This window comes from Penicillium pulvis (assembly GCF_028828015.1).
Source record: "Penicillium pulvis strain IBT 33274 chromosome Unknown scaffold_8_segment0_segment0, whole genome shotgun sequence".
Lineage (NCBI taxonomy): Eukaryota > Fungi > Ascomycota > Eurotiomycetes > Eurotiales > Aspergillaceae > Penicillium > Penicillium pulvis.
The window spans coordinates 6,463,841-6,485,148 of NW_026643080.1; the positions used below are offsets into that span (position 1 = coordinate 6,463,841).

Here is a 21,308-nt window from a genome sequence, read left to right on the forward strand (position 1 = left end):
CACCGCTAAGCAATAAAAGTCCCTCGAGGGACTAGCCCCTTACATGTCAGTGTATATGCGTGCTCCCCAGCATAGTCACGGGATATCGTCATGCTCGTCCTGTCGATCTCCAGAGGGAGGTATATGAACTTCATCACCACGGTTCTTACCCCTATCCTTCGTCACTTGAACCATCTCAATCTCAAGTTCAAATAAGCACAGTTCCTTCCACCTCCCATAACCTCAGTTGCTTAGCCTCTCTACCATCTACACAGGTACAAAGGCCAAAATGAAGGCTATTTTTGCACTCGGTGCTTTAGCAGCCTTCTACAAGTCTGCATACGGCCGTTTTGCAGATGGACCTCATCTGATCGGCGGGGGGGGGGGAAGCTGGCTCTGATCTATATCTAACGGCGCCAAATCCACCTGGTCCCCCTATATTTTCGAAGCCAGAATCAGATAACATGGACAATCAGACGTGGCAAATCAGAGCGAGTGATGATGGTAGTGGATTCTATTCCATTGCGACTTTTGACGGAAAACTCTTCATAAACTGCGCAAATGATGAAAATTCCATTTGCCAGGAATCGGCCAGCATTCAGTACTTCTTAATCAATGAACTGGGTGACGAAACCGATAATTATGAAATTCTCACTGAAGCTGGTGAACATTTGTCCGCGACAGACGAAAGTCGACTGGAGGTGAATCCTTCCCACGAGGGGATTGATATATTCGTAATTAGAGACTAGGACTCCTATTTGGGTAAGTCATCAAATTGCTGTTCCACAAACCACTAATTCATGTTAACCTGACGCCTAGTATGAGTACCTAGTTTTCCGTGACTGGCTACCATGAATAAGCCCCTACTGCGAATAACAAGGCAGAACTCTTCCTCTTCAGGCTAGATTGTTGCAATCTTCTGTCCTTGGGAATAAGAAGTCCATTCTATGTCCACACCACGCGCAGCTTAATCACACTTTCGATCTCCTTTCCCTGTGTTTTCCGGGCTTCTTCCCTGATGTTTTCTCGTTCTCTCTCTGTAGCTTAGGAAGTAGAAGGAGATATAAACAAACCCCCAGGGTTAAACCCTGATCACAGAATAAATCACCATACAGTTCATTGATTCGAAGATGACACTCCAAGATAACAGAAAGCTTAGTGAGACTTGTTCTTTTCCTTCCAGAGGCGCAATAGCTCTTTCCCATAATCATTCCCGTTCGGAGTTCTCACAACACTATGCACATGGAACCTTCCTGGCGCCGAGTTTGATAAATACATTCCGCACTCATGGTCGAATTCGCAAATGAGAACTGGACTATTGATTCGGAAGTGGAATGGGTCCTCGTCTGTATAATTGCCCATCCACATAAGCCAAGTATCATCCAAATGAGCTTTGATATCGCCCAATTTAGCATTCAAAGACCCATTCGGAATGAAATCGATGAAGGTTTTAATGAGTTGCATCAATATATCTTTAGAGGATTCGGACAATTCAGAAACCCGGATACCACTTTCAGGAATCACCCGATTGTCCTCATAGGCGCCAGCCAAGTTGCGTCCATCTGCAGGGTGTGGGAAACCATCAGGCATATCCGGATGATCAAGTTGGTCGTATACAATCGCCTTCTTTCTGTTTACATCAGAAAGACTCCGCATCAAGCGCACGGCGAGCTGCATCTCCAGTGCAAACACCTCAGTTCCTGCATGTTCTCCTTCGTCGATTTGATTTGGCTCACATCCGAAAAACACGGGTGAAACGACCATTTGATCCTCCAATGCAAAGCAACACAATGATAGATGGTGTCCCCATATACACCACCCCCAGGGCTCAGTCATAGATGGCTCTCCAAAAAGGATAAAATTGTAACTCCCCTCGTTCATGATCTTGGAAGCACCAATGATATCGCCGAGAAAGCCATTGATTCTCATACAATCAATAGTCTTCTGATACCCACGAGAAGATAGTGAAGATTGAATAAGCCGCAAGATAGCCGACGAGACTTCTTTTGGATGTTCCTCCATTCTTATTCCGCACTTCGCGAGATAGAATTCAGGATTCATCCAGCACCTCCACTCGTCAGCTTCAACGGCATACCGCATCTTGTCGGCAATTAAATGTTCCTCGGCTACGGATACAAGTGCTTGTGCCGCTTCTGCCATCGCTTCAATGGGTGCATCTTCACGTCGCAGATGGAAGAGATTCGGCTTCACCTTTCCGTCGGTGGTTACTCCACGGAATGGCTCGTTGTATAGCTTCTGCCAGCCCTCCCACAGTTCCTGGACCATAGACTGATTCAGACCCCACTGTGCCCAGGAATGTGCATCGAACTTGCTGAAATCAATGTCACCAAGCCTCGGGTGCTGCTTGGGCGGAGGAACGAAATCTCTAAATGAACATGGCATATTGAATCACGATGGTTCTGTTTGAGGTGTTGTAGTGGATCGATGTCAGGTGAAACAAATGGGCACGTAAGATCTAAGTGTTGATTCTTAAAGATAGAAATGCACAATTTGCCCCGCGTTTTCATTCATAAACTCATAAACAGAGTGGGCTAGAAGGGTGAAACGCCGACGTGCGTGGGGTGCCGACTGTGGAGATGCCGAGTCAATGACTGCTGGGACAAAATGATTATCATTCAGTTCATGTTTTCTGGGGAGGTTTAGGAAGATATGACATTTCAAAAACTTGGTCTTCATAACTCAACATATATGATCTCCCCATATTGGCTCCCCACGCGGCCCCACGCGGCCCCGCGGAATTTTCCATAAGTCGTGTCTTCCATATAGCGTGTTTACATGCGAAACTATGGGATCCCCAATCACAGGAGCTTGTTTGGAACATGTCGACGCCGGGTGCAATCGTTTCAATCACAATTTGAATTGCGGGCCGCGGCATATTTGATTCGAAGCACTCTTAAGTTATTACAGTGGGAAGGTATTGACAACAAGAATAAGGCGGAAACTGATAGCAGATTACGCAGACTGGGCCTCCATAGCTTTACCAATAACATCCTCCCAGATTGAGTCGGCCGCCGCTGGGATGTGCAGCCCATCCAGCCCCGCATCTGTCCCGCTAGCAGCGGGTGGTCTGTTGGCGGGAATATCTAGGATGGCCTCTCCATCGCGCGCAAAGTCAATCAAATCCTCTTCGGTACCCCAGTCGCTCATCGCCATAATGCCGATAGGCACTCCTGTCTCACGGTCGTAACCAGCAGGGCAGTTGATTGAGGGACACCCGGTGAAGTTTGCAAGCCATACGTACTCCATGTTCCGTACGGACATTCCGCCGTCTGATACACCGCGGACGAGGTCCGCCTCTCCTCCTTGGATGTTCCATCCCGGGAGGGGAGTTGTTGGGGAAAGAATTAGCAGACCAGGGTGTTTCTGGAAGAGATATGAAAGGTGGGTCATGAGAAGGTTACGGAGGCGCTGAGAGGCGAGGAGATCCTGTGCGGTGATTTGGTACATGCCCATTGATACGAGGACCTTGTTAGGGGCGGTGAGGTGTCGGATCTGACTAGTACTGACACCGGATGCAATATCTGCCATGATGGTCAAGACATGGGCTTTTTGGCCCTCTGGGAGGTAAGGGATCGTGATGTCAACGACACTATAGCCGTTCTCACGGTAGTAGTTGAGCGCCCTGTCAAATACTTCACGAACTGCCGGTTCTGCGCGGTCAATCCAATCACGGTAAATACCAATAGTCTTGTTTCGCTTCCGGTCCGCGGGCAATGGGACAGGTTGAGAGAATAGTGCTGAGGTCGAATCCTCTGTTTCCGGAGCAGGTGCTGCCATGATCCGGTAGGAAACGGCTAGATCATCAATGCTAGATGCCATGGGTCCAAGAACACCAACAGTGGGTGCGAGACTCAGGGATGGAGCTCCAGACACACGGCCGTGTGTAGTCTTCAGACCCCAAATGCCGCAGAACGATGATGGGATGCGAATTGAGCCCCCGCCGTCTGCGCCAAGCGCAATAGGCACGAGGCCGGCTCCGACAGCATACCCGGAACCTCCAGAGGAACCACCACAGTAGTAGTTCTGGTTGTGAGGGTTCTTGGGAGTTCCATAATTGGGGTTGTTATTGGTTGTATCTATTTTGGTTAGCTTTATGTAACCGAGACGGCGTGTAGGCTCATGGTGTACTCACCTAGGCCTAGCTCGTGCATCGTGCTCTTTCCAATCACGATTGCACCAGCCTCCTGCCATTTCCTGACACACCAAGAGGTGCCATCGTTGCCAGCCTTGAAATCCAACTTCGTGCCCAGAGTACGCTTATAGCCAGTGATGTGCACCTCATCTTTGATTGCAACAGGCACACCGTCAAGAGGCCCAAGTGACTTGCCCTCCTTATATCGCTTTGTGGACTCCTCTGCAGCGGCGCGGATTATCTCTACCTGAGACTCGAGGAACGCAGTCGAATGCTTGCCCGCGGGAGTAACATCGCGACGGATCAAAGGCAGCAGCGTCTCAACAACCGTGGTCGGAGTCAGCGCGCCTGACACGTACAGTTCATGGTAATCGGCAGAGGTGTAGTATCCCTTATTTTCTTTTCTCTTCGCGATCGTGGGGGTCGGTACATCGGTCGGGGTATTCTTTTCAACGGGAATCACGCTTGGGTCGGAGCGTCCAGCGTACTGGTGAAGATGAGGGATCTCGCGAATGACGCCAAAGCCTGCAGTTCGCCAGAAGTGGCTCTGGATAAAACCGATATTATGGATCCTAAGTAGAAGGAGAACATATGAGTATGCGACAAGCTATAAGGGAAGTGGAGGAAGCTTCATTGCGAACTCACAATGTCGCGCCGATCACCAGAGGGGTGCCACGGAATACCGGAATGGACTGATCCTCGTATTTATACGGAACCGGTGGCCCCTCGATAGCTGGGGGATATTTGAGGTACGAGCGACTTTCAGAACCCATTTTTGCGTAGCTAGAAAATGTTGGTCCATGTAAAGTTGGATGCGGAGTTGGAGCTGTTTTGGCGCGATGATCTCACATGCCGAGGCTCTTTCACGTGGGGCGTCAGCTGATGTACTTGATGATCTACAAGATTATAGGCTTGGATACTCTAATTATGTACATTGAGCATATTTTACAGGCGCAGCTTAATATTCGCCTTATCCATTCCCAGCGCAACAGCAGTCAGGATTGCCGTGTAAATGACCAAGATGACCATCGCTTGCGGCGTGTTGATGTCCAAAGTGGGGATAGTCAGGTTGACCACACCGGTCAAGAGATTGGCGATCAAGAAGACAGCCAGACCTCCACGATTAAACGCATGCAAGATGCGACTAGTGGCAAATGATGTTCGTTCTTCCTCGCCTCCCTTGCCGGATGACCGGTGAACGGTCGGGAAGAAGACAGTTTCAATCAAACAAAACAAAAGAAGTTGTCCACAATTGAAAGCTGCAACCCACAGCACATATGGCATATTTGCGAGACGGCGCGATACCAAAATATTGGCACCATAGCCGAATGCGTAGTAAGAGTTGAAGAAGAAGAGGGTTGACCAGAACATCAACTGGAGGCCAAGACTGACCAGAACTGACTTTCTCGCCTGCTGGGAGGATTTGGATGCAGAAGTCCCACGAGGAATGATACGGGTTCCTGAGCCCCGACCGGCAAGGAAAATGGCCAAATATCCCAGGAATGAGAAAATACCTTCGCGATTCTTGGATAGTAGATCAGAGCCGCGGGGAGAGATCAAAATATAGCTCTTGAGCTCCGTTGACTCAAGAGCCACTTGGTACAGTACCATGATGCCGAGAGCCAGTGCTTCATAAGAAGGGATCAAGACAGTCAAGGTATCAAAGATTTCCACGAATGGCGGCAATAGGCCTAGAGTGAAGAAAAAGTTCCAATGCACGCCGTATTCAGTGACGTGCTCGGCATAGTCCAGCCCTTTGACACTCCACAGCCGGATCAAACCCAACACGAGCAGCGGGACAGCGTGCCGCACAGAGCCTGCAAGTCTTGTGAGAAAAGTCGCCTTGGGTGATTTGGAAGCTCGGTTCTTCAGGACTGCGCGCGCAGACACCACGCCAGCGGAAAAGACAAATGAGCCCACGCCTAAATCCATCAACGAGGTACCCCAGTTCTCGACTTTCGCGAAGCGGCGGGGGAAAGCTCGAAAATCGACCGCAAGGATTGCGACACATGTCACGATCATCATGGACGCTCGGTATGTTGTCAAGAAAGGGTGTACCGGCAACGACTCCGTCTCATCCTGTGCGCTGACCTTGTTGTCATTTTGTTTGCGGGGCGGTTTGGCCTTCTGCGGGGAGCGCACTGGTGGCTGGGTGAGGAATAATAGAACGGCCGGTGTAATGAGGAAGATGTTCAATAGAAGTGGTGCAGAGGAATAGGCAGTAGTCGCGAACAAAATGGCCAGTACGTTGAGCAGGAAATCGGTTAACAATGCGGCAGGACCGTATGGGGAGAAGTAGGACAAGCGCGATTGGAGAGCGGACCAGAGAAGAACGGAGGCCTACAAAGGAGAGTTTGGTTAGAACGGACAGCATTGAAGATTGCAAGGGAGACGGTACCGGTGCGACAAGTGTGACCAGGTTGATATCCAGGATATCGCTTCCCGCAAGATTTGAGACGAAGGCCTCTTTTCGAGCTTTGTAATCGCTGTCCATTGGGAAATACCTTCAGTGTGTTGGGGAATCCGACTTGTTAGACTCGCTTAAGGTACCCTGTTACAATGGAAATTCAATCCGCTAATGCCGAGTTTTGAACATGGGTCGCGTTGGTGGAGAAGTTGGCCGCGGGAGTCAAAATGACGGCCCCTGTTGACTCGGAACAAACAACGTGGCATTCTATCACCTGATGCAAGACCACCTGTACAAAGACATCTATGCTCCAGATCCTTGGTGCTTAACTTCGATAAAACCCCTCCTCAAGAATGACATTTAATTCAGGTCGTTGCTTCTAATGGACCCCAAACGAGGTGCATAATCCATTAAACTTAGTCGCGCTAACAGCCATACCCCAGCGAAGGATGAATCTAGTCTCAAGTTGGACATCCAATGCCAATATCTGGCGGTTCATTGCTGAGCACATTACCCGACAAAGGCTTCACCAGACTGTAAGTAATAATGCTTCAACAGCCGAGATTATACTCGTTCGGCTCATGCATTGTAGGCCAAGCCAGCTTGCTCAAGCTTGAGAGATTTCGATTTGAGGACGCACGGACGATCTTTGAGCACGATGTGATTGGTTCGGAAAGCCTGTGGATTCGATCCGTTGATCTGGGGGGCATTTATCTTTAGTTCGTAGAGCACAAGGCTGTGACTACCCCCCGTTTTTTTATTTGGAATGATTGAAACCCTTGAGATTTCTTTCCGGAAGACTCCGCAAGGCCCGGCAACGCAAGTCAGGTTTCAGATCGATCTGCCCCGTTAGACTCGAACTACATTTCCAACGAGGCCCTCCATTCTCAGCCCCCAAGATTGAGGTGGTAGGTTTGACAGGGGGACTGGCAGCTTAGCGCGATGTGGTGATTTATTGATTCGTAATCAAACAAATTTGATCGTGCAATTGGCCCAAACAATGCCGCCACAGACGTTGGTCCCCACCCTCAGGAACTGGTAGGAGCACACCTCCTACTGGATTCAAAGTTCAATTAACCACACATTCCACTCCAGTGGTGGGCCGGTGTGATCGCCTAGGAACTGGTGGCTCGATCTCACGCAGCTCAGTGGGGTTCTAGACCGGCACTTCGTTTTCAGCAGCTGTCTTATTCCAGCACGGAGGCCATGTACGCTCTTGCTTTGGAATCGCACGCTTACCCTAGGGCCCCCTAATGTTAGATTTGCAAGTCTCCTCTCAAGGATTAGAATCCCTGCCGCCCATTTTACCAAACCCACTGTCCTCTGTCAGGCTGCTTTCGAGCATTGGAAGTTAGAACTCGTCATATGTAGCTCCATGATCGATCGATCGATCGGCGAGAGTCCTTGAATACAATTGAATTATGATAGACGAACGGTTCTCCAAACCATTTCATGTCAAAGTTTGATGTAGATCCTTGTCTCTTCTGACGTTCATAGTCTCTCCAAAACAACCTGCTTGGAATGATATCCCTATACTCCCGCTGTCCATTTATTACGATACAGTTCTCCCTTAGTGTGAGAGCAATACTATTCGGCCCAGTGTATAACACTGGATTTTTGGCCCCCTGAGTAACTTATGATATCGCGTAGTTGATCAGGATAGATAACGGAGGGGACAGAAACAGCCAGGAATCCTTCTAGAACCGAAGCCCGACCGAACTTAAGTTCGGGGGGAGGTTTAATATTAGTAATTACTAGCGGAATTATAACGAGTGAAAAAACCGATTGTGAATTGACACTGGTCCAATGCCGGTATTCTTCCGTTGTCTCATAGAACATCCATTTTACCTCTCCTTTTTCTGCCCCCAAAGATATCTATCAACTTGGCGTCAAAGATCGAAGCGCCCATGCAAGCGCCAATTTTTTGGAAATCTGCATCTTAATTGCTCTATCACCAACATTCCCCTGAGTAGTATAGTGTTTAGTGATATCTAGCGTAAAACATGATAGAGTTATTTTTTATAAAAGTGATATGCGGGCCTGGGAACCAACAGCGCTTCGGCGGACAAATGAGCGAAAGAGAAAAGAGAAAGGACGAAAGATTGAGACGCTATTTTGATAGCTTCGAACGTTCTGAGTATCCACACAATTCGCCCAGTAAGCGATTCCCTCATTGGCCCACCCGCAGCCTGGCCTGAGCCATTAGTGCACCATATCACCGGGAGTGTCCCTCTTTCGGGCTTGGTCATTTATGCTAGCGACGATCCGGAGAAAGGCACGTAATTATTGTCCACTAGGTGACATGACACTTTATTTAAGCATCCGAATTTCCTTCCAGATACATCTTTCTTATCGACGTCGTGACTCTTTAGCGTCGAACTAAATTTCCCTTTTTATCCAAACCTCCTTGGTTCTGCTGCCCTACCCCCTACTCTACGCTCGGCGATAAGCTCTGCCCCACCGGAGAGCGAAGTCAACGAAAAGAACCCAAAACTCCAAGAGCCTGACCTACCCGGTGGACTTTATGCTGGGCTCGCTGCGCCCGTGACCAGCGCAGTTTTCATGGTCACCAGCAATTCCTCCTTCAAGCGGGATACCTGGGCAAAAAGCGGACTTCTTCTGCATAGTCTCTGTCTAAATCGGGCAACTTCAAGCCCACGAAAGACCATGAGCAACAGTATCAAAAAGGGCGGGTCAGGCAAAAAGCCTGAGGCTCTTCCAGGGTCTAGAAATGTCTCTTCCATGTCCGCAGAAAAACTTGAGCGGAAACGCGCCCACGACCGAGAAGCACAACGATCTATTCGCCAACGAACAAAAGAGAATATCGAACAACTCAAGAATGAAGTCGCAAGTCTGCAGAGCCAAGTGGCTGAGATGCAGCCGCGGTACGATGGATATGAGGAATTACTGCAACACAACATGGCCTTGGAAGAGGAAGTCCGTGGATTGAAACGACAATTAGCAGCCTTCATGGAGAGACGTAGCGTCCCAGTCCTTGGTCGACGCTTCAGCGCCTTTCCAAATAATTGTTCAATACAGGAAGGACCAGGAACACGGGAAAATACAGCACCCAGCGTTCCATCAACAGACACAATGCAAGCTCAATTCCACGACTTGCCTAACGCATCAGGTCTGTCTCTGGTACCCGGTACCAATCAAGTCTATCCACTTCATGAAAGTGACTGGACACCATATATCAGCACACGATCACGTTCTCTGGGCTGTTCCGACCAGGAACCCTCGGCTCGAATGGAGTCATACATGATTGACGGGCAGCTACATGAAGGTCCACGCCTAGCACAGCCGTCCCTCTCTGTCGTCGTTCCCCAGATCAGCTTTGGCGGTCCAAACAGTGCGCCGAATCCACAAATATCTGAGCCTTCCTATCCTCACGCCTCGTATCCGCGATCTATGTCCATGTCAATACCAAGCTCAGCCCAGGTTGCTTCTGTTCAACCTATTCAACCTATTCAACCTTATCATTCTTCACCACATTTTCATGATTCCTTGAATCAGACTTCAACTGGGAACCAAACATACACTTACCATTCATGGGCTTCTAAGTCATGATTGTATCAGCCAGATGACGAGCTCAATATTGGAAGACGTCGGGAAATGCCATCACATGATCACAATCAAGATTCGGGAAAGACACCAATGGCTGGACAACCCTGTGCTTTTCCCTACCACTGAAAGCTATGTGGACCTACTCATGTACATGCTGGTGATGGCCACGAATAATAAAAGACTATATAATCCCAGTGCTCAAAAATGGAGCCTGTCCTCACAGCATCCGCTTATACATATCGCGAGACAGATCCGTATGCAGAATCAGACTTATGGAGTTCTAAACCTCAGCTTGTACTACGGACAGTCAATTTTGGTCCATGAAGGAAGGGCTCAAACACAACTTCAGCCAACTTGAGAATACATGCATAGACCTGGCTCATGTGATATCACCTGCAAGGCGCCAAGATCACAATCGTCACTTCCCATGGGGGAGTCTCTGTTCCAATACTGTCTGTTTTGGATTGACCATTAATCCACTGCACTAGATTCCTGTATCCAGGCATGTGTTCCCGTCGCACTTGTATAAGTAGAATTACCGAAGTGTGCCAACGATTTGAAGGGGGGAACAGTAGGTAAGAGTGTATAAGTATCAAATTGAGCAGAGTGCGAACTTTATCATGATGCATGTCGTCAGATATTCACAATGGCTACAGAAACATGAAGACCTCGGCGAGAAGTTACCGGAATGTCACCGGAATCAAAGTCTCACCATATATTGCAAGAATATTAATTATAGGGCCACACAGGCTTATCAAGGTGTGTAAAGAACCAAGCAGTTGGCTCCTCAGTCCAGCTTGGGTACAGCTTGTTAGTATTGACGAAATTGAAATCCCGCCACATATCTTTGAGTGAACATTTCGTAGACATGAATTCGTAGAATCGGAAGAAGGTTTGGGCCACATGGATTTTGAGTCGGCCATCGTAACCATCTTCATCAGGCCCCGACCCCAGCCAGTCCGGATCTATCGCCCAGATATATCCACAAAACTGATCTAGGCCATTTGTACCGTAAGATGAACGAGCCTTATCTGGTAACAAGAAGAACACGTTCTTAAGAACACCGGGTTTTAGATCGCCTCTCTCGCGGCGACCTCGGAAGTCCCTAATCCTTGTTTTAGAAAATGGCCTTTTAACAGCAAGTAGAGATTACTTACTGCCTTAGAACGCCTAGTTCACTCTCTTCCGTCTCAAATGGGATGAATTGAGCGAATTTGAAAAAACTCATCCCATCCAGCCATAGCTTTATGATGATAGAAAATATAACCCCAGCTCTTATCATCTTTTCGATCAATGATCTTTTGTACCCACTCCCGCGGCATATGTGGTGGCGGTTCTTGCTGTCGCTTAGCTTTTCTTGCCTTGAATTCCGCACTTTGTTTTTGGTAGAATATCTCATCCACAGCTCGAATGGCTTCTAGCTCGGTTTGTGTCAAAATTGCATCTCGGGCTTGATTCCTCTTACTATAAAGATCAGGACGCTTCCACCGCCAGGCAAACCGATTTCCACTATCAAACAGTCGCATAATGCGGAATTTGTCACGGATAAGACGACATTCCGGATATGTGAGGGAGTGAGGATCCGTAGCAGCTTTTTGAAGTAAGTCTTCAAGAGACATTCCCTGGTGATTGCTGGCCTTAGCCCGCATCTCCTCTAGGGGCGGCCATTCCATCAGCTGGTGTTTTTCCTCCGGGGCGATATCAGCTGGGTATTTTATTGCTTTTTCCCAGAGAGGCTCCAATTGAGCGAATTCTTCTAGTGTCTTTGCCATAATCGAAGGGGCCACTTGCTGATCAGCTATTTAGGACAGCAAGGTAACAACTTCATGTGTTTACCTTTATTTTTCTAGCTTTTCTTGTCTCTCTTCTTCCTCCAGGCCGTCTTTCCTAGTGTCGCCATGTGTAACCGGCCAAACCCATTTCAAAATTTGATCAAGCTTGTCATAGTATTGAGATGAGTCGATAAGGTCAAGGTAGTCCATACCGGGCGGCGGCCTGACTGCAAAAGGTGCGAAGTCCACCGGTTCGGTGTACTGTACCTTTAACCTACTTTCATCGAAGTAGGCATATATCATGCGCCAATGGCCATAATAATCGACTATCCTGATTAGTCTCTATATTATGAAGTTAGTGATTATGTTTCTTGGGTTAATATAAGAAGTACAAACCGGTAATATTTGGTGAAATGTTGTTGGGCTTTCCCCGTTAGGCAAGACGTGTAGTCTTTTTCTTTGTGTTCTCATTGAATGTAGAATTTCATCTATTACTGCGACCACTTCACTGATTGAAGGGATTGGGTTGTGGCAATGGTGGACAGTGATCTCGGTCATGGCATGACTTGGAGGCTCTAGTGATAATATCTTGTCGCTTGTTGTACCGTAAAGCAAGGAGGAAGAAGTGGCTTTGTTATTATCGCTTTCAAAATCGTCATCAAGGACCAGATTATCTGCCCTGAATCTTATTCCACGTGCAAAGAAATGAGGATGCTTTTGTCTATTACTTCCTCCAAATGCTCTTAAATAGTCATTAGTATTTGATTTTAACAATTTAGAGTATATGATAGATAAACTTACTTATCTACTAGCCACTCATAGCGTCTCTCTCTAGAATCGTTTATGGGTTAGCTATAATAAAACAGCGTTTTTAGGCTAAATGTCAGAGTTAACTTACTCTTTTGTTAAGATACGGCTAAGTAGATCACTCTTAAGCTCAGCACCATAGTTCATTTCTGCTAAACATAAGCACGTCGTGAAGAATCTGTGGAGAGCAGATTTTTCATATTTGATGTCAGGATCACGGTCTCGTCCTTCGTCGATCATTGGGTCCTTCAACCCATCTGATTTCATATCTCGACAACTTGGAAATGATGTTCGAGGAAGAAAGTAAGGAGTGACCAAGTGGGAAGTGGCTCCAGTATTAATATCCAAGCGGCAAAAATCGATACCAAGCCGCTCAATCATCTCAGAAGGTAAGGCCTCGATTTCTAAGTCCCAAAGCGATTCACGGATTCTCTTCAGGTGACTGTAACGATCATTGAGTAGAACGTTGAAAGGTTTCATATTGAACGTAAAAACAGTCTTGTTCTATGAATAGGCGATAAAAGATGGGAAAGAAAGTGGAATGGGCTAAGATTGTTCAGGGAGATTCTTAAGCACTTCAGGGCTACCCGAATAGGCCTCGGTTGTCTCCAGCCGACACAAATGATGTCATGAAGATATGCAAATTCGCCAACAGTGGCATCATACTTACCATTACAATCAACATACTGTTTTTCATCCGTAGCCACATAATTCAAGTTACGCCGGGAATATCCACTTCGTACTATTCTGATCTCGAAAACGTAATGGTCGCCCTCGCTGCTCTGCGCAACAATTGAAGTCCAAAATTGTACACGTATCGTGGCAGATGAGACACAATTAAAGCTAGCCGCCACAAAGCACGCACCGCTAACAAGTCCACTCGCAGGAAAAAATCCTGACAACCGGTCCTTGGCACCTTCAGTCGCTTTTATAAACCGATATATTCGGTCATCGAAGATAGTCCAGGCGAGGTGGTTGTCCACGATATCTGTTTCAGTTGCTGAATTGTTTCTCAATGGATACTTTCAGGTGTTGAGAAATTAGTATCAAATGAATACCAGAGCCCATTTTCGTCTCAGCTATGGCACACTTCGGCACTTTTCGCATTGATTTTGTCGAAGGAGGGCCCGGGCTAAGCGGGGCAAGGTCCACCACAGACAGTCTTCAAAATATTCGAGATGTTCTCATTGACGATATGTTATCGGAGCAGGTACTTCGGATTTTCTATGATTTCCCAATCGGCTTCGCCAAAGTGGCCCAATTAAGAAAGACAACGTCGGACCATTTAAAACCACGGGCATCGTCTGTTTTCTAGTAGCCAGGGAAAAGGCTAATTCCTGGGCATAAGCATTTTTCTTTACAACCACGGATTGTGCCCTGCCCAGGTGGCAGTGTCTACGCCACGCCCACTAGCTCGCCTTTCATACCTTCTGCTCTTGTAGTAGGCAAAGGAGGCAATCTGGGCGGCCTGTGCTCATTTTCCTGCAATCTTTGATACTATCCTATCCATTCATGTATATATCAGATTGTACGGATGGATCATATTCACCCCTGGCTTGCTTCACATAATCAGCTTTTATGTTTCACTATTAAGTGAGATTATCATGGTAGTGGTCTTGAATTCATTAAATCCTGATATCATATTTCTAGAGACCAAGAGACTGGCAGACGATCCACAAGAAGTCTAGGTTGCTAATTCACTATTCAGTTTGAAGCTCTCAATCAAGACCTCACTAATTTCTCTGGGACAAATAGAGGCCAGAAGCTTCTTATAAGGTTTCTCCTTCTACCAACTATCATCTTCGCCCGTCCTGAGACAAACTTACCAAACCGGCCACTGAGATATCCAGATTTGCTCTCATCATCCGTTCCAACTATGTCGGGCCCACGGGAAAACTTTTCAAAGCATGCCAAGGCCTTCAGGGAAAGAAAACTCTCCGATACGGCCACTTTTGTTCTGGATAAGATGGAATCCATTACCAACCAGCCTTGGCGCGATCTCCGAGTGCAGTACCACGACGTCTTCGTGCATATATCAAGGATGAGGTACAAGGAACGCGAACTGTTTCGCTTCCTTCACACCGTCAAGCAACATGAAGATGAGTTTTTCAAATGGACCCCTGAGATGAGAACTTTTGCCCAGGATGTTGTTTTTTATTTCCTTGATCTGAACGACCTTGATAAGCATATCATGGAGATTCGCGGGCCTTTCAAGCAAGGTTTGGTCCAACTTTCCTTTCTGTTGCGGGCTACTTGATAAGGAACGGCCATTGAGTTCTATTAGCTGCTGCTCCAGTTATTTTCAGTTGTCTTTTTATATATCAAGTCAGCATTCCAAGGTCGATGATGCGGGCTCCATGGCGTTTCTAACAGCGAGTCTATTTCTGTTTCCTGAGTTTGCTTCTCTTTCGGTCTATCCTTATGATAGTAACTCGTATGCACGTATGTATTAGCGAATGAATTTTGAGAGTCTTTCAAATGGAGATAGACGATAAACTTCTATTTATACGCCGTAACTGCTAAAATTACATTCCCCAGCGCCTGGCGATCATATTAAGTCATCTGCTAGGTACTTTAAATTTGGCCCAAAAAGAGGATCTGGCTGATTAAAGTATCTTTGACCCTTAATTGTGATTTCTCGACACTTCCAAGAAAGCTTGTAGAGACAAAGGAGGTGTAGAAAGGGGACCTGAAGACAGAGATACGTTTCCTGAAAAATCACCATTATTCAGCTTACTGATAATGGAGATTGAAAAACATAGAAGTTGGATTAGAACTCTGGTATACGTGAATTCTGAGAATACGGGATGTTGTGCGGGGATTTTCCGGAAATAGATTGAGCTTAACGTGACTTCAACCTCATGATGTCTACAGTTCTCGCATCAGTCATTCAAGATTGCGATCATCCACCAAATTACGTTGATACTTCTCATCCTTAATTCAATACTCACATAAACGATAATAAAGATTAAAATGCCTCCTCTCTCAATTCGAGTTTCAGGTCAGGCGACCATCACTCGCCACCCAGAACGGGCCGTCTTGAGAGTCTCGATTAACGCAAGTGGTGGTGAAAAAGATAGCGTCTCCACCGAGGGAAGCCGCCTGCATGATGAATTGAACGCGCTTTTCAAGGAGCTGTCACCCAAAACCAAGTATGGCACGGCCACTACCGATGCACCGGTAACGGAGTTCTCATCGACCATACTCCATGTCTGGACCCAAGAGCCCGCAATTGATGAGCGAAAACCTGCAACTTGCGTCAATTGTGCAACCTCCACATTCCAGGTGACATTCCGCGATTTTGGTAAATTGGATGAAATAGCCAAAAAGCTGGACGCATATCCGAGCGTCGAGGTCGAGTCTATCGAGTGGCACTTGACGGAGAGTACTGAGAAGGCGTTAGAGTATGATGCTCGCAAGCAGGCTATGAGAAACGCTATCCTTCGCGCCGAGGACTACGCCGAAGTTATCGGGCGGAAAGTGGTTCCTGTGGAAGTTGACGATACTATTCAGGCCCACCAGGGCCAAAACAGATATTTGCGACCGGTGGCCATGGAATATCGTGAGCGAGAACGAGAACTATACCCCGGATGGACTCCTAAGGCAGGCGGCGGTGGCATTGATCCGACACCACGCGACATTCGTCTTATAAGCTCTCAAGTATCTGTCAAATTCGAGGCAGTGGACTAGTGACGCTCAACATTTGTTTCCTGATTGCTTCACCCTCTGATTTATTTGAATTGGGGTTATTTTTTTCATTGCCAAACTCGTAATCATTGACATGATGTTCTAAATCAAATAATCCCTCCAAACCCGAGCAGTGGCTCGTCCGCTTGATCAACTTCAAAGTCAAATCGAACCAGATCTTCTTTGTACGGAATGAAATACTTTGCTGTCACTCTGCGATTCAGTGTTAGTAACGCTGGTTTCAAAAAGTGCGATCGAAGACTCGATTATCTACCTTTCATGTTCACTGCTTGCTTGGTATGCATCCAGCGCTGCGCGGTCTTCATGATAGCTCACGAGAGCATACTGGAAACCTTTGCTCTTTTCGGCCGGTTCGGTGATTGAGGGCCCTCCAACAATGAGTCGCTGACTCTTGACGCAAGGTAGAGACTTGAGAGTTTTGATTTCTGAGAGAAATCTATCTCTAATCTCCTTGGCTACGTCCGCCCGGAACTTGAACAGCACTGTGCTTGATCAGTATAACTCATTGCACTCGATAGGCCAAGCACTTACCAATATGAGTAATGGTCATTTTTTCAAAATAATTTTAGACTATAGACTTGGGAATAAGTAGAGAATCAGTGTTCTTAAATACTATTTGATCGGTAACGGACGCCATCCGTTCCTCAGCGGGGTCATCCCGACAAGGAATTGCCCAGCCGAAACAGAAGAGTTTTGGGATTTATTCACTAAACACGGGAAAATTTCAGAAAAAAGGACGTAGAGAAAGCCCGAACTTTGGGCGTAGAGTGCATCGCTTCCGAATCGAGAGGCAAACTACCTCCTTTTTACTTTTCTCTTCTACCTGTGTTCTTCATCTCTATTCCGTGCCACTACTGCGGAAGACCTCGCTTCTCTTGCGGTATGTTGACACTCCATCAACTAATATGCCCGAAGGCAGATATCCCAAGGTCAATGAGATTGACTCTCATACTGACTATGGTTGTAAAGGATTCTCAGTCTGAAACTCGCGCTGAGCGTTGGGTTGCGCTTATGGCCGATCTTTGGGAATGCGGAGTGCCTGTGGACCATTTGAATGTACCTAGTAGGTATGCAACTAGGTATATATGTGAATACCATCAACTACCTCTTGTCACTAAGAATTTCTTAACTATCAACCATTTCGTCCATGGTATAATCAGGTAGGACATTGGGTCTATGAGAGCCAGGGCTTGGCAATGTAGTTTAGTCATCTAACGGATGGCTGCCGCGGCGGCGGAAGCGACCCGAACACTAACTTCTTGAGATTTCTTTAATTTATGGCTGTATCTACTTTGATCATACCAATTAGTGCTATCTGTCATGGATTCCCCACGTCGAAGTCGGAACCGTGCGGCATGTCGGCGTTGCCAGAGACGTAAGATTCGATGCAATGGTGACCGGCCCCAGTGCTCAGCATGTAAGAAGGCGAATGTGGCCTGTGTCAACGATGAGAAACAACAAGTAAACCGCACGTAAGTCTGTTCTAATATACTAATAAAATTATGCTGACAAGTTCTCTAGTTACATTGCAAACTTGCAAAGGCGAGTCGAATGGCTTGAATCATTGGTTAAGGAACAGACCAATGTATCCTTAGAAGATGGACCTCCTCTGATCCTAGATGAACTTTACCAAACACAACACCCCCATAGAGAATACATCGAGCCATCTCTCACATTATCACCAACGCAACAAGATCATTTAGCCAGGATACCTGTCGATTCTGACCCACCTGAGCAGCCAAGACAGGCGCATGAAATCGGGTTGGTATCGCTATCCGCTGGTGGTGAGCCGAGATACATCGGTCCTTCTAGTGGTTACTTTCTGGCGAATCTCGTATTTTCTAGCACTGGTCGACGAAAGAAGCCGCCAAGAGGTTACAATACCAGGAAAGAGCCATTGTCGCTATCAAGTGAGCTCTTTGACAGCCCCACACCACTACCGACTCGCAAAGAAGATACGATCGAATTGTCCGCCAAGTACTTCTCATTCATACACATCATGTACCCATTCCTGCATGAACCTTCCCATATGCAACGGGTAGAAAATATGTATTCCACGGGAACCTTTGACCCGATAGCCGCCTTTCACGTCAACATGGTACTGGCTATCGCGGCCTCGGATCTTTCCCGACGTTTTCGTATTCGACTTCCTGCCGAGGGCTACTATACTGCAGCTACACAGTACTTTGAAGAAGCCTGTGTGGAAGGCTCTCTCGATGGTATTCAAAGTTTGCTCCTCCTCATGGTCTATGCGCTGCATAATCCTTCGTGCGGAGTGAACATCTGGAGTCTCAACTATCAATGCCTGGGTGCGCTCATTGATTTAGGCCTTCAACGCGATGTACGTACATCTTCGGCATTTCAAATCTCATTCTTACAGCAAGAGATGAGGACTCGCATTTTCTGGGTAGTTTACAATTTCGATCGCACGCTGGGTACCATGATGGGTCGACCGATTGGGGTTCGTGATGAAGCATGCGAGCTACGAGTGAGTGATACTTTCGTTCTCTAAACATGGATCATTTTCTAATGTCAGTACAGCTCCCATCAGATGTTTCTGACCAAGATCTCGGCCAGCTCGCGTCCCCGGAAAGCGCGCTGAAGACACCATCTCATATGACGTTCTCCATTCATTTATTCCGATTATCACGGATCAACTCCGAGATAAAATACGTCATGCATAGTATCTGCAGGGATGCTCCTACATACGCCTACCCTCCTGTTACCAACATTCATGAATGGCAAGGAGAAATGATTGGTCGGCTTCAAGCATGGCTATCCGACATCCCTCAGGTCCCTGGCATGGAATCAATTGCCAAAATCTGCGAGACAAAGTATCACGAAATGATGATCCTTCTCTTGCGGCCCAATCCGGGCATTCCAGAGCCCTCAGAAGACCTGCTTTCTCTTTGTTTCCAACACGCCGTGGATCTCATTCGCGGGTTCGGTGAGCTCTACAGGCAAGAAGCGCTCTTATACAGTCGGCTTATTGTTCACTCCATCTTTCTGAGTACTATTATAATGCTGCATTGTCTTTGTAGGGTCCCACAAATATCTTCCCGGGTGCAGATTGACGATGTGGTCGCGGATACATGCATCAGCTTGAACATACTCAGCAGTATCGGGGAATACTGGACAGAAGCCAAGCGGGCAAGAGATTGTATTCAGGAGCTATCAAATGCTGTCATTCAGCGCTTGATCAGGAACCGTGGATTGGAGACATCGGCCAGCGCAAGAGAACAAGACACTGCTGCCGTACCTACGAGTGCTCGGAATACTCGTGATCAAAATATGAACGACACGTTAGAGGCCGTGGACACTGTGGATTCGGCTGTCGATCTTGCTCCAGCTATGAGCTCACTGGATGGTTATGATTACAATTTCGATTCAACGAGCTGGTTGGACGATTCCACATCTGGTGGGTTCATGGATTTTGCGGGTGTTCCAGATTTCGATAGCTTGATGTGGCAGGTTTTCAACAACACGTAGCGCAGCACTGTAACCTTGCTGAGGGGGTAGACCATGTGGCAATCAATAGTTCCTGGCAGTTTATATTATAATTCATTTCGTCAAGACTTTCGCCATTATGGATATATTACGTTCAAAGGAAAAAAAAGGTTTTTGTGGAGAAAGGAAGAGGAGCTTTTTGAAAATTTCACCCAAGCTTCACGTACGTTTCAACACTTCTAGTCTGAAACCCTTGCTGCCACAGTCCTAATTTCGGTGACGATCGGACAAGATTACCTTGCTTGACATGGTACGACACAGTGGATCTCGGGAGCCACATCTTAGCTCCCGAAGGATTCGTCATGCCTTAATATTGCCGAGCACTTGAATTGCTTAAATTTTTAGGGGCTTCCTGGTTTTGGGTTTTACTTGCGATAATTGATTAACTTCATCGACAAAAATGCTTCGCCCTATAATCTCTCTCCTCTTCGCCGCGACCGCGTTGGCACAAACACCAGCAGGGAGCTACGCCCACACTAAGCATAACCTCGGCGCAGCCTATCAGAACGCGACAATCACCCCTGGAACCTGGATTAGCCCTGATGGTAACGACATTCCCTGTTACACAATAATATACCTATATTAATAGAACCAAAAACAGACGTCAGCGATCAACCCGCCATCTGGCCTTCCAGCATGAAAATGCGCCAGGATACCAAGTACATGCTCATCATGCTGGATCTCAATATCCCAGACTCCGACGTCACCACTGCTGCATACTATGACACATTAGTTCCCGGTTTGGCTGCAAACACTACGACACGTGTTCATTGGTGGGGTGGCAACTATACTATTGAGGATGGCAAATTCGTCAACTCGAGCGATAGTCTTGCGCCGTACACTGCGCCCCGTCCGAGGGATAGTACCAACCACACTTACGCCTTGTATTTGTTTGATCAGCCTGCTGGATATGTTCCGTCTAAGGCTGCGCTGGATGGTACTTATTACTCCCAAAGCACCAATGCGCGGTTCAACTTTAGTTTGACTCCGATTTTGGAGGCGGTTGGGGAGCCTGTTGCGGCGACTTACTTTTTGAGTGACGAGGTTTAGGCTCATCAGCGCTGGATTGGCGCTTTGAAGAAACATGTAGAAAGGAGGGTTGAACCGGGTCTTCAGTATTAATTATACTGTGTACAGTATTTCACGCTTATCCAAATATGAAACTGGAGGTTCACCGATCATGTACGAGTCTCGACATCGAAATGTCCCTGAATAGGGTCCAGCTTTTGAATGACATGCCATAGCTATGCAGGTTGTACTTCTTTGGGAATGAAAAAGAAATTGCAAGGTTTCATTGGTAGACTAAAGCAGTTTGAACATGAAGGAGGGTTACACAGAAAACAACGCAGTATGTGATCTCTAATTGGTTACTATCGATGAGTATTCATCCGAACATATGTTTATTCAA

The 21,308-nt window shown here is 47.0% G+C and overlaps 10 protein-coding genes across 10 annotated transcripts; 5 read left to right on the forward strand and 5 right to left on the reverse strand.

The window, feature by feature from the left end:
- Nucleotides 1–443: 443 nt before the first annotated feature.
- Nucleotides 444–838, forward strand: N7503_011856 (uncharacterized protein; the record flags this gene model as incomplete). Its single annotated transcript, XM_057071402.1, has 2 exons — nucleotides 444–680; nucleotides 812–838. 2 exons carry the CDS (start codon nucleotides 444–446, stop codon nucleotides 836–838), a joined length of 264 nt encoding a protein of 87 aa, XP_056918013.1.
- Nucleotides 839–1,134: 296 nt separating this feature from the next.
- Nucleotides 1,135–2,382, reverse strand: N7503_011857 (DUF3500 domain-containing protein; the record flags this gene model as incomplete). Its single annotated transcript, XM_057071403.1, has 1 exon — nucleotides 1,135–2,382. One exon carries the CDS (start codon nucleotides 2,380–2,382, stop codon nucleotides 1,135–1,137), a length of 1,248 nt encoding a protein of 415 aa, XP_056918014.1.
- Nucleotides 2,383–2,952: 570 nt separating this feature from the next.
- N7503_011858 (amidase) lies at nucleotides 2,953–4,905 on the reverse strand (the record flags this gene model as incomplete). The annotated part of the gene is made up of 3 exons (XM_057071404.1): nucleotides 2,953–4,076; nucleotides 4,133–4,704; nucleotides 4,778–4,905. 3 exons carry the CDS (start codon nucleotides 4,903–4,905, stop codon nucleotides 2,953–2,955), a joined length of 1,824 nt encoding a protein of 607 aa, XP_056918015.1.
- A 172-nt stretch (nucleotides 4,906–5,077) lies between these two features.
- gwt1 (putative GPI anchor biosynthesis protein Gwt1) lies at nucleotides 5,078–6,626 on the reverse strand (the record flags this gene model as incomplete). The annotated part of the gene is made up of 2 exons (XM_057071405.1): nucleotides 5,078–6,472; nucleotides 6,531–6,626. 2 exons carry the CDS (start codon nucleotides 6,624–6,626, stop codon nucleotides 5,078–5,080), a joined length of 1,491 nt encoding a protein of 496 aa, XP_056918016.1.
- A 2,580-nt stretch (nucleotides 6,627–9,206) lies between these two features.
- Nucleotides 9,207–10,109, forward strand: N7503_011860 (bZIP transcription factor; the record flags this gene model as incomplete). Its single annotated transcript, XM_057071406.1, has 1 exon — nucleotides 9,207–10,109. One exon carries the CDS (start codon nucleotides 9,207–9,209, stop codon nucleotides 10,107–10,109), a length of 903 nt encoding a protein of 300 aa, XP_056918017.1.
- Nucleotides 10,110–11,296: 1,187 nt separating this feature from the next.
- Nucleotides 11,297–11,878, reverse strand: N7503_011861 (uncharacterized protein; the record flags this gene model as incomplete). The annotated part of the gene is made up of 1 exon (XM_057071407.1): nucleotides 11,297–11,878. One exon carries the CDS (start codon nucleotides 11,876–11,878, stop codon nucleotides 11,297–11,299), a length of 582 nt encoding a protein of 193 aa, XP_056918018.1.
- A 3,780-nt stretch (nucleotides 11,879–15,658) lies between these two features.
- On the forward strand, nucleotides 15,659–16,375 carry N7503_011862 (SIMPL domain-containing protein; the record flags this gene model as incomplete). The annotated part of the gene is made up of 1 exon (XM_057071408.1): nucleotides 15,659–16,375. One exon carries the CDS (start codon nucleotides 15,659–15,661, stop codon nucleotides 16,373–16,375), a length of 717 nt encoding a protein of 238 aa, XP_056918019.1.
- Nucleotides 16,376–16,479: 104 nt separating this feature from the next.
- N7503_011863 (Dabb family protein) lies at nucleotides 16,480–16,943 on the reverse strand (the record flags this gene model as incomplete). Its single annotated transcript, XM_057071409.1, has 3 exons — nucleotides 16,480–16,585; nucleotides 16,647–16,875; nucleotides 16,925–16,943. The coding sequence occupies 3 exons, from the start codon at nucleotides 16,941–16,943 to the stop codon at nucleotides 16,480–16,482; spliced, it is 354 nt and encodes a 117-aa protein (XP_056918020.1).
- Nucleotides 16,944–17,713: 770 nt separating this feature from the next.
- N7503_011864 (Zn(II)2Cys6 transcription factor) lies at nucleotides 17,714–19,882 on the forward strand (the record flags this gene model as incomplete). The annotated part of the gene is made up of 3 exons (XM_057071410.1): nucleotides 17,714–17,865; nucleotides 17,915–18,881; nucleotides 18,935–19,882. The coding sequence occupies 3 exons, from the start codon at nucleotides 17,714–17,716 to the stop codon at nucleotides 19,880–19,882; spliced, it is 2,067 nt and encodes a 688-aa protein (XP_056918021.1).
- Nucleotides 19,883–20,300: 418 nt separating this feature from the next.
- On the forward strand, nucleotides 20,301–20,950 carry N7503_011865 (YbhB/YbcL family Raf kinase inhibitor-like protein; the record flags this gene model as incomplete). The annotated part of the gene is made up of 2 exons (XM_057071411.1): nucleotides 20,301–20,445; nucleotides 20,502–20,950. 2 exons carry the CDS (start codon nucleotides 20,301–20,303, stop codon nucleotides 20,948–20,950), a joined length of 594 nt encoding a protein of 197 aa, XP_056918022.1.
- Between the last annotated feature and the right edge of the window lie 358 nt (nucleotides 20,951–21,308).